Here is a 14867-nt window from a genome sequence, read left to right as displayed (position 1 = left end):
ACTCGGCCATGTTTCATTCCTGAATGATTCAGTGTTTTGAACGAATCGGTTGAGTCAAGGATTCAATGACCCATTCATAAACAACTGCCTCATTCTTTAATGAATCAGCCGTTTGAATGAATTGTTTGAATGAATGATTCAATGAAGTCTTTGATCACTAGATTGACATGTTCATCGACGGCCAATTAATGAGTTGGACAGAATTTCATCAGAGATCAAATTTGGTTGCGTGTCAGAAGATTTGACGCACAGTCCTGTAGTCTGGCTTCTCCTACGACAACAGTCAAATCCAAAAACCAGTAGGAACCTGATGACGCAATTAGCAAGACAACATTTTTTTTCTTTTTTTCTCTCAAAATTAACGCTACAGATTGTTTTAGTTTGCTAGCCACTGTTTCGTTCGCTCATGTAATGCAGCTCAGAGTCACTGAATGTGTCACGGATTGATGTAGAACTCCAGACGAGTCGTCTTGTCCCCAAAATGGACAAAAAAAAGAATCACCATAAAGTATAGCTTTGTCTGATATTTAAGCTGTAATATCCTTTTATCCGCAGATCTCTATTGCAGTCGCACATCAATGTTATTTGCCGCGTTTTCCATTACCCTTTAAATTGCACAAATTGAAATTGCGAATTGGAAATACGCCCAATGGAAACGCGTTAATTTCGCAAAAACTCCCGTTTATCGCAAAAGTTTTTCCGCTCGCATGAGGTGGTTTTTCAGGCAATTCGAAAAAGAAATATTTCTCAAAACTGCAATGGAAACCGTTTTTGCGCATTTACAGTCACCTGACTCAGAAGGCGCGGTGTGTTTGGACAGAATACAATACAGAGTTCTTTATTAAATTGATAAAAGACAAAAGAATGACAGAAATATTGGAAAATTCTAAACCTCATAGAGGTGCCACAATCAAGACCTCGGAGCAGAAATGAGTGAGAAACACCCAGAAACTCCTCATACGTGCCGCTCACAGTAAGGGTCTTTCCTTGCCATTAATGCTTGGATAACATGCCTACGTTTCCTTCCATTATTATTAATAATAATAATAATAATAATGTCTAGTGCGGTGGCTGTTATTTATTTATATATATCATTTTTATCAAGCTCGTATATTTAAGTTCAGTAATTTCACTTAAATGACATTTAATAGGTAATTTTCTTTGCCATTTAAGTGAAATTGCTGAACTTAAATATACAAGCTTGATAAAAATGATCATTCTAGAAGAAAATGTCAGATGGCACTCAGAGGCTTTTGCATCTGAACTCTTCAGATAGATAGATAGATAGATAGATAGATAGATAGATAGATAGATAGATAGATAGATAGATAGATAGATAGATAGATAGATAGATAGATAGATAGATAATGGAAATGTGCCTAGTGATACTGTTCTTTTTTTTTTTTTTTTCAGGTTTTTCTGAGATTAATGATTTGAATTGTTACTTACAAAAAATATTATAAAACTTCAATATGTTATCCATGAGTCATGTATACAGTTTTTATGGTTCTGCTTTTTGTCCTTGGAGCTAAAACAGCCACAGTCTCTTTTCACTATTCATCGAATAGAGCAGCATGCGCATTTCCGCAAACATCTCCTTTTGTGTTCCATCTATAATGACACTTTTCTGCAATTTGATGTTTTATCAGTCAGGTAGTTGCATCGATAACCTCGTGACTTTTTCTCCCATGCTGCTATACTGGAGCTTTGTTTCTCTAGTGGAGTGTGTCTGTGTGCCAGAGACCAAATCCTCGTTAACTTTTCCCAGCTCGCTGTCCTTCTCCCTCTCCCTCCTGCGGTGTCGGCTCAATGCGAAGTTCCCGAGACGCGCTGAAGGCTTTTGTTAACCCTAATCAAAACAGCTGGTGCTAAAGGACCAACTAGTGTATTACAGTCCTGCGGTCTTCATTCTATGGATATTGATAAGCTGCATTGTAGAGGTTCATTACGGGCTCATTACAGAGATCAGGGTCCATCTGTGTGTGTACGTCTGCGCTCTGGGACGATGTAATCCCTGTGTTAAGTTAATGAGAACACTGTTTACTGTTGTTTTTAATGCGTAATCCTATTTGGGCTTTGTGTCAACTGGCTTTAACTTCCCAACATTCAGTGTGTGTGTGGACTGCAGTTGGTGTTTATTGAGAGCAGGATGAATTGGCTGTAATTTTGTCTTTCGTTTGACTGGTTGTGAGATGAGCTGGGATGAATTAGTGCTTGATAATGGAGGTGTAAGTGGGTGGTCCAGCCTCTTTCTCTCTCTCTCTGGTCATTAGATCTCACACTGCATTTTGGAGGTGTTTATTGGCTGCCAAATTAAATGTCTAGTACATCTGACAGCATCTGTTGCATGCTGTTAATCACCACAGTAAATTTGGTCTCGTCCTGCTTTTGTATAGTACGGCATATACAACAGACGTCATCAATGAGGCAAGACGCTGCAGCTGAAATATGCAGAAGTATAGCCACAAGACAAAACATTATGGTAATATAAGACTAATGTCATTAAAAATGCTCTGTATATTCAACTTTACATCTCCATTATGACCAATTTAAGCACTTATACTGTGTTCTTTAGCTTGTCAGAGAAATCCCATTAGATAAATGGGAACCCCATAACACAATCTTTGACCGTGGCGTACACATGATTTGAATCACTTTAAATCTCGATTAGATTATGTAATGATTATGAGCTTGATGCTTTGTATAATTTTAACCAATGCTTTTTTCTAAAGCGACTTACATTGCATTCAATGCAGCTTGTGTCGGTGAAAAGCTAAATGGGATAAAGCTATATGGGATTTACATAAAGCTATATGGGATAAAGCTATATGAGATTTACATAAAGCTATATGGGATAAAGCTATATGGGATTTACATAAAGCTATATGGGATAAAGCTATATGGGACTTGCATAAAGCTATATGGGATTTCACTGACACAAGCTGCAATGACAGAAGAAAAATGTCAATTGCTGACAGAGAACTTAACAATTTGAGTGGAGACGTTTCGTTCTTACCTTTTTATATAGTAGTTTTAAAAGTCCATTAGTAGTCGGATGCGCAATGTGTTTATGTAAACTGGTCGCGTGCTGCGTTCATCCAATCAATGACACAGCAAATATGCAAATAAGAGCGTTTAGGAATATACGGTGTGAAACTGCAGTCTATGAATACCCAGTTTTATTGTAGATTATGAAGCAGTGTGAGTCCATTTACCTGTAGTTTTAGATGACCCAGGGTTGACCATTTCATGTGAAATGCCCTTTAATTAATTAATGCTGTTGTTGTTTTTAATTGATGTGCAACCTGTGCAAATGATAACATCTAATAAAAAAAAAAAATTGCTTTAGGTGTCCGTGGCCCTTTAAAGCCATCTGTGCACTTGCCCCATAGTCATTCTTTGCAAGTGCATTACTATAAATGCAGTTATTATTATTATTATTTTCTATGGTAAATGTCTTTGCATCGACACCTAGGTCATTCTTTTTAAAGCCGTAAAATCCTGTTGGCTTCTCTTTTTTTTTTCTTCCCATCTTTACTCCACCTTCAAGCCTACATTTGTAAATGACAGCTTTTTCTTTTGGGCTGAAGTTCTTGTCTTTGTCCCTCTCTCTCTCTCACACACACACACACACACACACACACACACACACACACACACACACACACTCATCTCTGCTCCTGCCCCTATAAAACAAACAGCTCGGAGCCCCGCAGCTGGTGATCGCCTTGGCAACGGTGGATCAGGAAAGAAGCTGCTTGCTACTTTTTTTAAAGTCTGTCTTTGTGAAGGACCTGCAGCGCTGGAACTAGAGCACTTGAGCTCGCCGCAGCGCCGGCTGATGAATGCTTATTTCATTTAGCACGGGAAGAAATGCAAATGTGCCACTTTTGACGTCCCCCACCCCCCCCCCCTCCCCAACACTAAATCTTGTTCATATTACTGAACAACACAATTCACTTCATCTCTGAAACCATTTTCCTTGAAGTTAGAAGCTGATACAAATTAGGTTAATGCATTTTATTTTATTGATTTTATTTGTTCACTGTAGCTTGGTTTGTGGTGGTAGTTGTTTTGGTTTGGTTTTTTTCCTCCCTGAAAATGCTGCTTAATGTCAGTGGAATTGGATCAGTTTGATTTTAATAAAAACATCCCACTCAAAAGTGCTTCATACAGCATTTGAGATATTATCTTGTTTCAACAGTTGTGGCACCTCCTCAGAAAATCATTGGAGTTTTAAATTCAAGGTTCCACATTGAAGCAAATAAATTAATTGTATTTTAAACTGAGCTCCCCGATTCTGGACAAATTGATAATCACAATTTTTTTTTTTTTTTTTTTCAAACAGAGATCATGATTCTGAACAGACAACTAAACAATCTCATATAATTTACTAGAGGTTATGACAATGTTAATTGCTGTAGTCCATTTAAAATGTTTAATGAATCGTTATTTTTAAAAAATCAGTTTGAACGAATGATTCAATGAATTTGTTTTTTCTATAAATTATAAAATTTTCTTTATTTGAAGCACCATGTTACTTTCAAAAGGTGTTTTGAGTGATGCTAAGTGATGGCTAGGGCGTTACTAAGGTTTTTCAGTGGTTGTTAGTGTTGCTTTGTGATGGCTATGGTATTTCAGTGGTTGCTAGGGTGTTACTAAGGTATTTCAGTGGTTGCTAGGGTGTTACTAAGGTGTTTCAGTGGTTGTTGGTGAATGCTCATTTCATTTAGCACAGTTTTATAGTGTGTACTAAGGTGTTTTAGTTAAGCATTTGATGAGATATTCTATTGATATCTTGCTGTGGTGTTCTAGGTGGTTGCCAGGGTGTTTCTAAAACTTTACAATAAGGTTCCGTTTGTTAATATTTAACAGGTCCACGGACTCCACGCAAACATGAACTATGAACAGTTGTGTTGTTCACGTTATGTTAACTGAGATGAATAAAAAAACTGTAACAAATGTTTTGCTCATTGCTAGTGAATGCATTAACAAACTAATGGGACCTTTTATTGTAATGTATTACTGTTTTTTAGCATTGCCATGTGGTTGCTAGGGTGTTATCAAGGTGTGTCAGTGGTTGTTAGTGCTGCTATGTGGTAGCTATGGTATTTTAGTGGTTGCTAGGGTGTTACTAAGGTGTTTCAGTAGTTGTTATTGCTGGTATGTGATAGCTATGGCATTTTAGTGGTTGCTAGGGTGTTACTAAGGTGTTTCAGTGGTTGTTGGTGAATGCTTATTTCATTTAGCACAGTAAATAGTGGTTGCTAAGGTGTTTTTGTTATGCATTTGCTAAGGAATTCTATTGGTTGCTTGCTGTGGTGTTCTAGGTGGTTGCCAGGGTGTTTCTAAAACTTTACAATAAAGTTCCATTTGTTAATATGTAATGGCTCCATGCAAACATGAACTACCAATGAACAGTTGTATTGGTAATGTTAATTGAGATGAATAAAAACTGTAACAAATGTTTTACTTATTAAAGCATTAACATTAACTAATGAGACATTGTTGTAAATTATTACTGTGTTTTCTGTTGGGTTTTGTAATTGCCATGTGGTTGCTAATGTATTCTAGTGGTTGTTAGGGTGTTATCAAGGTGTTTCAGTGGTTGTTGGTACTGCTATGTGGTAGTTATAGTATTATAGTGGTTGCTAGGGCATTACTAAGGTGTTTCAGTGGTTGTTAGTGAATGCGTATTTAATTTAGCACAGTTTTATAGTGGTTGCTAAGGTGTTGCTAAGGAGTTTTTGTTATTCATTTGCTGAGTTATTCTATTGTTTGCTTGGTATGTGTTCTAGGTGGTTGCCAGGGTGTTTCCAAAACTTTACAATAAGGTTCCATTTGTTAAATATATATTTTATATTGTTAATTGTAAACATATATTTAATGGATCTAAGTTATAATGAACAGTTGTATTGTTAACGTTATTTTAACTAAGATGAATAAATACTCTAACATACATTGCTTGTTGTCAGTTAAAGCATTAACGTTAACTGAGACCTGAAGTGTCACTGTTTTTTGTATTGCAATGCAGTTGCTAAGGTTTTCTATTGGTTGTTAGGGTGTTCCATGTGGTTGCCAGGGTGTTTCTAAGGTGCTATGCAGTTGCTAAGGTATTCTGTTAATTGCTGTGGTGTTCTATAGGTGGTGTCCCATATATCTGGGATGATTTGATGTCTGGATCGCAGATGTGCCTGAACTAGTGTTCTGCTTTAGTAAACGCCACTAATAAAACTCTAATCGCCTGTTTTCATCTTCACAGATTCCTGGCAGACTCCGGCCAGCTCCACACCGTACACCAGGTAAGATGTTTTCTATACACTCACGGCCACATGCATTTAGTCCCGAAGGTCATTGCAAGGTGCTCCCACAATGCACCTGTGACTTACGTCTCTTAATGCATTCAAGAATCCAGAGCAACGAAAATAGACTCGAGTTACCTTTTCCCTCCCGCTGTTCGCCGTCTTCCTGTGTAGGATACGAGTTATTGATGTTCTTCCTGGGGGGGCCGGCCTGGAATTAGTTTCTCTGCACGCTAAACAAATGTCCTGGTAAAGAGGTTTGCAGGGCTTAATGAGGCAGCACTAATGCGGGTGCAGTTCACCGTCTCTTGTGCGCAGGGGCCGCACAGAGCCGCCATTGATTCTGGCTCCAGACCACTTCAGGGACTAATCAGCTTCTTTTGGTTCAACTTTTTGGGCCCGGCAGCCCATTGTGGCCCTGTGTCACCTTAGGTCAGTAGTTATTAGAGCAGAGTTTCTTTAACCGTTCAGGACGGAGCCGAATGAAACGCACAAGGAACCTGGAGGAGGGATTATGGATTCCTCAGGAAGACTGTGACCTGCGTCAGTAATGAGGGATGCCTGTCTGTCCCGATGGTTTCTTTAGAGACCGATAGATGTTTGGGAGGAGTGGGTAGGTGAGCGCTGGGTACGGACGTGTTATTCGAAGCGTTCGGGAGACTTTAGTTTTGATCTGGAGGAGCGAAGTGGAAATCAAAGAACGAACTTTAAAATGCTGCGTGAACGCCTGTTTGTCCTGCCTTGGGTTTGAGCTTTTTGCAGTTTCAAAGGATCTAATGAAAGATTAGGTTTTTCTGATGTCCAGGAAAATATGAGTGGATATCAAAAATGTGATTATCCAAATCTCAAGAAAATTGTGGGAATATCTATAGTTCTATAATAATAATAAATGTACATAAGACATGTTATAACAACATACTTATGACAAAGGGAATATCTAGTCTCTTCTGCTCACCAAAGCTGCATTAAATTGATCAAAAATACAATAAAAACTAATTTTGTGAAATATAATTGCAATTTAAAAAAAAAAAAAATATATATATATATATATATATATATATATATATATATATATATATATATATATATATATATATATTACTTAAACTGAAATTTATTCCTTTGATCAAAGCTGTATTTTCAGCATCATTACTCCAGTCTTCATTGTCACATGATCCTTCAGAAATCATTCTAATATGATGATTTGAAACATTTCTGATTATTATAAGTTCAGTTAATAACAGTTCTGCTGCTACAATTTTTTTTTGTATTCTTTGATTAAATGGAAAGTTCAAAAGAACAGCATTTATTTTCATTTTTTTGTTACATGTCTGTCACTTTTAATCAAGTTCATGCATTCTTGCTGAATAAAAGTATTCATTTCCTTCACACACACACACACACACACACACACACACACACACACACACACACACACACACACACACACCTTATTGACCCCAAACTTTTGAACCGTATTATTTATAAGCTACTTTACCTTTATAACACCTGTATTATTTTTGTTACTGCTCTATCAGGTTGTATTTTTGCTGAAGCTTCCCGAAGACTCTTTACTTTAGACTCTTTACTTTAACTTCAAGTGCCCGATGTTTGCTCTCCACAGGTTCCAGCAGGGAGCTCAGGGCTGGGATCAGTCGTACCAGCAGAGCCAGCAGAGCCAGCAGAGAGGACGAGGAGGCTGGAGACCCGCGCACGGCCAGCAGGACCACCGCGGAGGAGGAGGAGGAGGAGGAGGACGCTACAACTGGAGCTGAACGCTGCTTCTTTTCTATTCAAACATAACATTGTCTTTTTTGGGCTGTTGATTTGTAAAGTTTTTTTCTTGTTTTACTGACAAAATGTTCTTATGTACTGATTTTTAAGAATATGCCTGTAAAACTTATGGAATACACATAAGAGACAAGACTGCTCAGTTTGATTCATTTGTTGTGTGTGTGTGTGTGTTTGTTAGGCATTCATTAGATTCTCAATTCTAATGGTTTATTTTAATGTTGCTCTATTTATAAACTCCTAATTCATAGCTGTGGTGAGCCCAATTTTTTTTTTAGTGTATTTGAATCTTTAAATTAATATTCATAGCTTATCTCTTGGCAATTATAGATGCAGATGGACATTTTGAGAGTGTTTAAATTGAATTAATTAAAAGATTAAACATTAATAAAACAGAGTCGGATGGAATATATGACAATGATGAGTAAATCTGCTCCTATTTTAATAGAAGCTGTGCTTTCAGTTTTAATTTTTGACCAATTAGATCATTTTGAATCATGAAAAGATTTTCAAGGTTTGCTTGAGCAACGCAAAAATCCAAATGTCAATATACGCGTTTTAACAAAAACACTTTTAATATTAAGGTAATAATGGTCTCTTAAATGTTTAACAAAAAAATAAATGCATATCATGAACGGTGAAAACAAAATCCTGCTGTATATTGAGACAAATTATTTTGTCTCACCTAGCAAACAATAACGTGAATTCGGGCTGATGTGTTAAAAAGAATTTCTATTTTTAATCTAAATCGCATCAGTTAAGATCTTTAACAAGTGTATTTCCGCAAGTCTGGTCGTTGAGATTTCTTAAATGCAATGCGAATAATTGTCGCTTGGTTTGCTCAAACTATTTGAGGAACAAAAAAGGTTTCTTTCATATTTGCAGCACTCATATTTATTGTTTTCCTTTTTAAACTTACAAAAGACTTGAAGAAAGCATTCTTTGTCCAGTGTTAGATATTTACACAAAACATCTCTTCATCTACAGCTTGTATTTTACAAAGCAACAAAAATGATGTCGGATTAAACTAGCCTTCATCACACACACACACGCACGCACGCACTCTCATCCGCGTGAAGCTTTTCATTCAATAATGATTTAAAGTTACAATCCATACAATTCACATGAGGATCCTGCATCAGTTTAAAAAATGCGTTTTAAAAAAGGTCTTTGTGTAAATGCACGTATTGATCCGTTTCCCGGGTGATGGAGGTGATTGACGTGTGAAGTGTCACCATGTTCTGCCGTACAGCAGGTTGGAGCTCACCATGCTGTTCGTGTACTCGATGAGCGCAGCGTCAGTCATGAGAGGAGGACTGGGAGACATCTCCTCCAGATCCTCCGCTGATCCCAAAGCTAAAGTCTCGCTGCCCATCACGTTCTGGACCGGTGTCGGTGTGCTGGAGCCGTTCTGACACGGTTTACCGTCCTTCACGAGCACTGGCACGGCCACGCGCCTCGGGGACTGTTGCGCGCACAGGTTTGCGGTGTCCGGCTGCTGGGTCGCTTTATCCTTCGCCTGGCGCTTCATTTTATACCTGTGATTCTGGAACCAGATCTTGACCTGGGTCGGGGTCAGGTGAATCATGCTGGCCAAATGTTCCCTCTCCGGTGCCGACAGATACTTCTGCTGCTTAAAGCGCCGCTCCAGCTCGTACACCTGCGCTTGAGAGAAGAGCACGCGCCGTTTCCTGCGCGGCGCCGCGTGTAAAGTCACCATAGATTTACTTGCGTCCATGCCCGGTAATGTGCCCATGTTCATGCCCGCTGAGGGACCCATAAACCTGGAGACTTGAGAGAGCAAGCGCATTAATATTAGTATTAATGATAATAATAAACTTTATTTGTGTAGCACTTTACAGGCATAAATGCAGTTCAAAGTGCTTTACATAAAAAGGATATAGTCCAATATCTACAGCAACATCACATTCGATAAAAAACGTGCATCAAACATAAGAGATCAAATCAATTAAAAGCAAAACATACAGGATGAAATATTTAAACATATGAACGTAAAAATAATCTGATACCACACATCTAGGAAACGCTAAAACATATAGGAGACGATTTATTATATACACAATTCAGAGTAACTCATTAAAAAAATACCAAGTGTACTAGCACATCTGAAGTGTTTGACGCATTATACAGTTCAACTCATAACAGCCTATTATTTTGTATGAAACAAAAAATATTTTAATTATTTGGTAGAAATATATGATTTTCTATAGCATATATAGGCCTGTAGCATTTTTAAAATGATTTGTTGTTTTACGGAAGATGTAAGTACAAAACATCCACTTATTTAGGCCTATTATACATGAAATCGAATACAACAAAGATTTGAGCAAATAAAGAGATTTAAAAGTGCAAACCGAAAAGAAAATAATTAAAGGAAATTCTCTATATCTCTAATTCTCTATTCTCTAATCTCTATACACTGGAAAAAACCTGTACGATTTACTTATTTTCACTCATAAAATGCATAAATTGAAATAAAAAGGAAACGGCTAGAATCAAGGGTGAAATTTTGAAGTAGAAAGACTGAAATAATATTTTCTTGTAAAACGTACATTATTTTTAACTTCGAAAAATAATATTTACAGTCTATCTATCTATCTATCTATAGGCCCATTTATTTATTTAGGTTTCTGATGTGGGAGCAATCAATGCATTATTTGTGTTATATAATCTAAAGAATGAAATGCATGATGCAAGCCAAATTTCATAAGCGTCATTAATATGACATCTTGACAGTATGTAAACAACACTGTAAAAAAAAAAAAAAACACCTTTTTTTTTGTTAAATCAACTTAAATAATTGATGTGGTTCAAATATTTTGAGTTTGATTAAACCAATATCCTTCATTGTATTCATTTCAATGAACTCAGCATTTTAAGGCGGCAGGTTACTTTTTTAAGTTAATCCAACAATCATTTTTTACAGTGAAATAATGGATTTTTTTTTTTTTTTTAATGAACGTGACAGCTTTTTAGTTTGATAATGCATACAGAATGAATGATTCTTTTCATCTGACTCACTTGTCGGGTATCTGGGCTCCGGGTTCGAGCCGTACCAGGCCGTGGCGGTCGCGCCGGTCCTCATGCTCTCCTGGTAGGACGGCAGGTCCCCCATGGCCCCGATAGTCCCGTTGCAGTATCCTCCCATGGCGCTGTGCGAGAACTGCGAGTGCGGCATGTGGTAGGTGTTGTGGCCCATGCTGTGCTGCTGAAGATTCGCCTGAGACACCTGAGTCTGTCTGTACAGAGGAGACGCCAGGCTCACGCTGCTCTCCATGGCTGCAAACTTCCTGAAGGTCTCCTCGATCGGGCTCAAAATATCGCTCACTGAGAAAGGCGTTGAATGTTTGGGGCTCAAGGACATGGTTCAGCCCGCGAGCGAGTTTGCTGAAGCTGCCACAGGCCCGTGGATGATGTGCGACCGCCAGACGCCAAGTGTCCTCCGTGCGTAACCGCGCTCTCTGAGCTCCGACTGTGCGCGCTGGAGAGAGGCGAGTCCTGGACGCTCTTATTTCTGCCTTATTCCCGTCAGACTGCTGCTGTACGACAAACACGAGGGGCGGAGCAACGAGCCAAACGAGCCATTGACATCCTAGTAATTGAAGAAAATACTCACGGAGCAAAAGATACACAAAGAATGCCATCAGAACGCAAATTTGTATCATTTTGAGCTTCCAAGTGCGTGGCGTCAGCTTTTTTTTTTTTTTTTTACATAAATCTATCCAAGCTTTCGCATTATGATAAGTGGCGCTCACAACCTGAATTCTCCTCTAAACGTCGGAGATTTCTCTTTAGACTAACTTGAGAGCTCAGTTTAACATGTGATGCGTCAGTTTAGGCTACAATTTCATTTTCACAGTTTATGCTAAAAAATCAGAAGGATGTGATAGGTCTGTTCATTCCGCGCCAAACCATCAATATGAAATATAATTCAGTGTGTTCTTATTAAATCGAAGCCAAAGCTAATTGGCCATTAGCTCTATTTAAATGACAAAGTCTAAATTATTTATTTTTGAATATATAGAAAAGTTTGAAACCGTTTTTACAAACTCTCCAAACTATAGCGGTTTAGTAAATGACTGCACGCGCATTTGCTTTACTTAAAAGATGAGATCATTTCTATTTCAAATTCGTGTGGTATTTTTCAGTATGCAAATGGAGGACCTCTTAACCCTGTGGAATATGAAGTCAGAGGGCATGGCCAACAAGCACAAAACACAGCAGTGTGTTTCCAGATCCACAGTCCGCACAGAGCTTTTAACCTTTAAAAAAGAGCGAGTGAGGGAAAACTTTATACATTTGTGAATATTCGCATTTCCTGCATTTATTGCCTTGGAGTCAAAGGAGTCAAAGGCAGAAGTTCGAAATGAAAGCGCACAAAATATACCAGGTAATCAATCGATATGTGCTAGTTTGTAGTTTTATAATTACATAAGAAAATGTTCTGTGAACTCACAAAAACAAAGCAGGTCAGAAATGTGTTTATTCGAATTCCTTCTTGATCATTTAAATTCATTTTTATTTGAAAAGGTCTTAACTTGTGATTCAAATGAGTCCATATGGAAGAGTATTAAGCATTAACAATTAAACCTTAGAAACGTTTTTTTTTTTTTTTTTTTTTTCGTAAACTAACGAATATTCCCGCTTTTTCTCTGGCCGTGTAACCTATTAAACACGCACGGTAAAGAACTGAGAGACTGTATTTAGTCGGCCTCTAAAAATGCAAAAGCAAAACAAATCATGTTTAAAAAGCCACTGAAAGCACAAGTCTCGGAACAGTTGCGTTATTTCCAAATACGCCATGAAACATGTGGAAAGGGTCAGAGGAGCGCGTGCACGGCGCGCAGTGATGTAGATCAATCTTATGCGTTATCTACATTTGAAACGCAGGACAGGGCTTAAGGGACTTCATTTTAGATTCATTTCATGTGAAAAAGCTAACTGGAATTGTGCAGATTTAGCAGACTTCCCAAAACAACAAAGAGCGGATTTTAAATCATTGCGTAAAGAACAAACTGACATTCATTTATTGCCTATATTATTACTTTATTCTTTTTGTTTATGTTCTTGCTTTAGTTTTAGTATTTGTGTTTTAAAATATGTAATTGGATGTATTTTGTATTAAAGGTTTATTTGTCGTGAAATCATAAAAAGTGGTGATCTGTGGCTCCACATCGGAAAGCGCGCAACAGCGAGAGTTTCTTTGTTGAATCTGCTTGATTTGGTCCTCAAAGGCTGTGTGTGAATCTCCAGGTGTGCATGTGGCTCTGTGGCGCGCTCGAGGACGCATTCCAGCCTGTGATGAGGTGAAAGGTCCAACGCAAGTGACAGAGCACTTAAACAGCCTTTCTTCTGCTGTCTCCCGCAATTAATGTTATTGAAGGACTGAAATGATGCTAATAGTTAGGCAGAAAGCCTGTGGCTGTGTGGAAATACATGTATCTAATCAGTTTGCCATTGCATTTTAATGGTAAAAATGTGTAAGTTAAAAAGAGCATCTGAAGAATTCCCTGCAGTGATTTGAGATGAGGTCTGAATGAAAGATAATAAAATCATTAGCCTTTGCCTAACTGTTTTAACATATTTCTTTATGAGCTCCACGAACAGACTTCATAAAGACTCAAACTGAATTGTATAGGCCTGTAGTTTCATGCTTATTTCATTTGTCATGTCTTTATTAATTATAAAAAGACAAAATTTGTTTTATTTCTAAACCTTCTTTTTTTTCTTCTTTTTTTTTCTTTTTTTCTTTTTTGCATGACAAAAATGTTTTCAAACAAAACTCTAACGAAATTGAAATGGGAAACATTAAATCAAACTTATATTTTCTATTATTCTTTTTTTTTCAGAAATGATCTGGAATCAAAATATGTCAATAGAGGACTTTTATCTATTTAATTTCTGCTTGCGCTTCTTCTTCCTCCTCCTCCTCCTTCTCTTCTTCTTCTTCTCATTATTATACTTATTATTATTAATTTATTCTTTATCCTTTATCGCTAAATGGAAAATCGTTTTTATTTTGCCACACAACTCCAAATAGCTATTATTTACTTGTGCATGTTATTACGTTTTTTCTTTCCTTGTAAAAAAATATATACATCTTAAAAATGGCATATATAGGCTAATAGTATTACAGATTATAACATGTGCAACTTGCATATAAATAAAGTTTACATGTTTAATAGTCTAACCAAATATGTCCCCAGTTTGTTTAGTTTTTATCACGATAATATATATTTAAAAATTAGGCTAATTATTTATTTTTAATATAAATGCTAATTATCCACAGTGACGTGTCAGGTAAAACACAAAACACTCCAGATCCACTGTGCGTTACGAGGCAACATAGTGTTCAAAACGCATGGCAATTGGATATTTTGTGACACGAAAGAATGCACAAAAACCAGAACCATCACCCCGTTTATTACATAAGCACCATGAAAATATATTTTATTCACGGAAGAGAAAACAGAATATTTATGCTTAAATCAAATAATACTAATATATTTGAATGGTTATGGTTTCAGTCAAGAAAACTGTGATCGTTGCACGTTTAAGTGTGTCCGTGAATTAGAAACGAGCATTTCATGAAACCTTTACTGTGCGCATGACACACTAAACAAAGACAACATATCGACGATTTCCAGGTTTTTATAGAAAAGAAAAAAGAAGAATCCGTGATTGTGGTGATGAATTGATTTGTCATAATTGTGATATGTGATGATTGTTTTTTTATCAACGCTTTCATTGTAT

General features: G+C 37.2%; 2 protein-coding genes across 2 annotated transcripts in view; one reads left to right on the top strand and one right to left on the bottom strand.

Annotated features, from left to right (window-relative positions):
* xrn2 (5'-3' exoribonuclease 2) overlaps positions 1–8541 on the top strand; it is a 36971-nt gene extending 28430 nt beyond the window's left edge. Inside the window, exons 29-30 of the mRNA XM_079887999.1 lie at positions 6263–6302; positions 7927–8541. Coding sequence (XP_079744125.1) covers positions 6263–6302; positions 7927–8077 — 191 coding nt within the window. The 3' untranslated portion in view covers positions 8078–8541. The remainder of the gene's footprint in view (positions 1–6262; positions 6303–7926) is intronic.
* Positions 8542–8980: 439 nt separating this feature from the next.
* Positions 8981–11611, bottom strand: nkx2.4b (NK2 homeobox 4b). Its single transcript, XM_079888689.1, has 2 exons — positions 11136–11611; positions 8981–9884 (listed from the first exon to the last, which is right to left on the bottom strand). Exons 1-2 carry the CDS (start codon positions 11476–11478, stop codon positions 9325–9327), a joined length of 903 nt encoding a protein of 300 aa, XP_079744815.1. The 5' UTR covers positions 11479–11611; the 3' UTR covers positions 8981–9324.
* Positions 11612–14867: the final 3256 nt, after the last annotated feature.

This window comes from Squalius cephalus (assembly GCF_949319135.1).
Source record: "Squalius cephalus genome assembly, chromosome: 12".
Taxonomy (NCBI): Eukaryota; Metazoa; Chordata; class Actinopteri; order Cypriniformes; family Leuciscidae; genus Squalius; species Squalius cephalus.
This window is presented reverse-complemented; position numbering and strand designations above follow the sequence as displayed.

Coding starts and splice junctions, on each gene's coding strand:
- nkx2.4b (XM_079888689.1), bottom strand. CDS start 11,478: ATGTCCTTGAGCCCCAAACATTCAACGCCTTTCTCAGTGAGCGATATT. Junction 9,885..11,135: donor GGAGCCCAGATACCCGACAA/GTGAGTCAGATG, acceptor TGCTCTCTCAAG/TCTCCAGGTTTATGGGTCCC.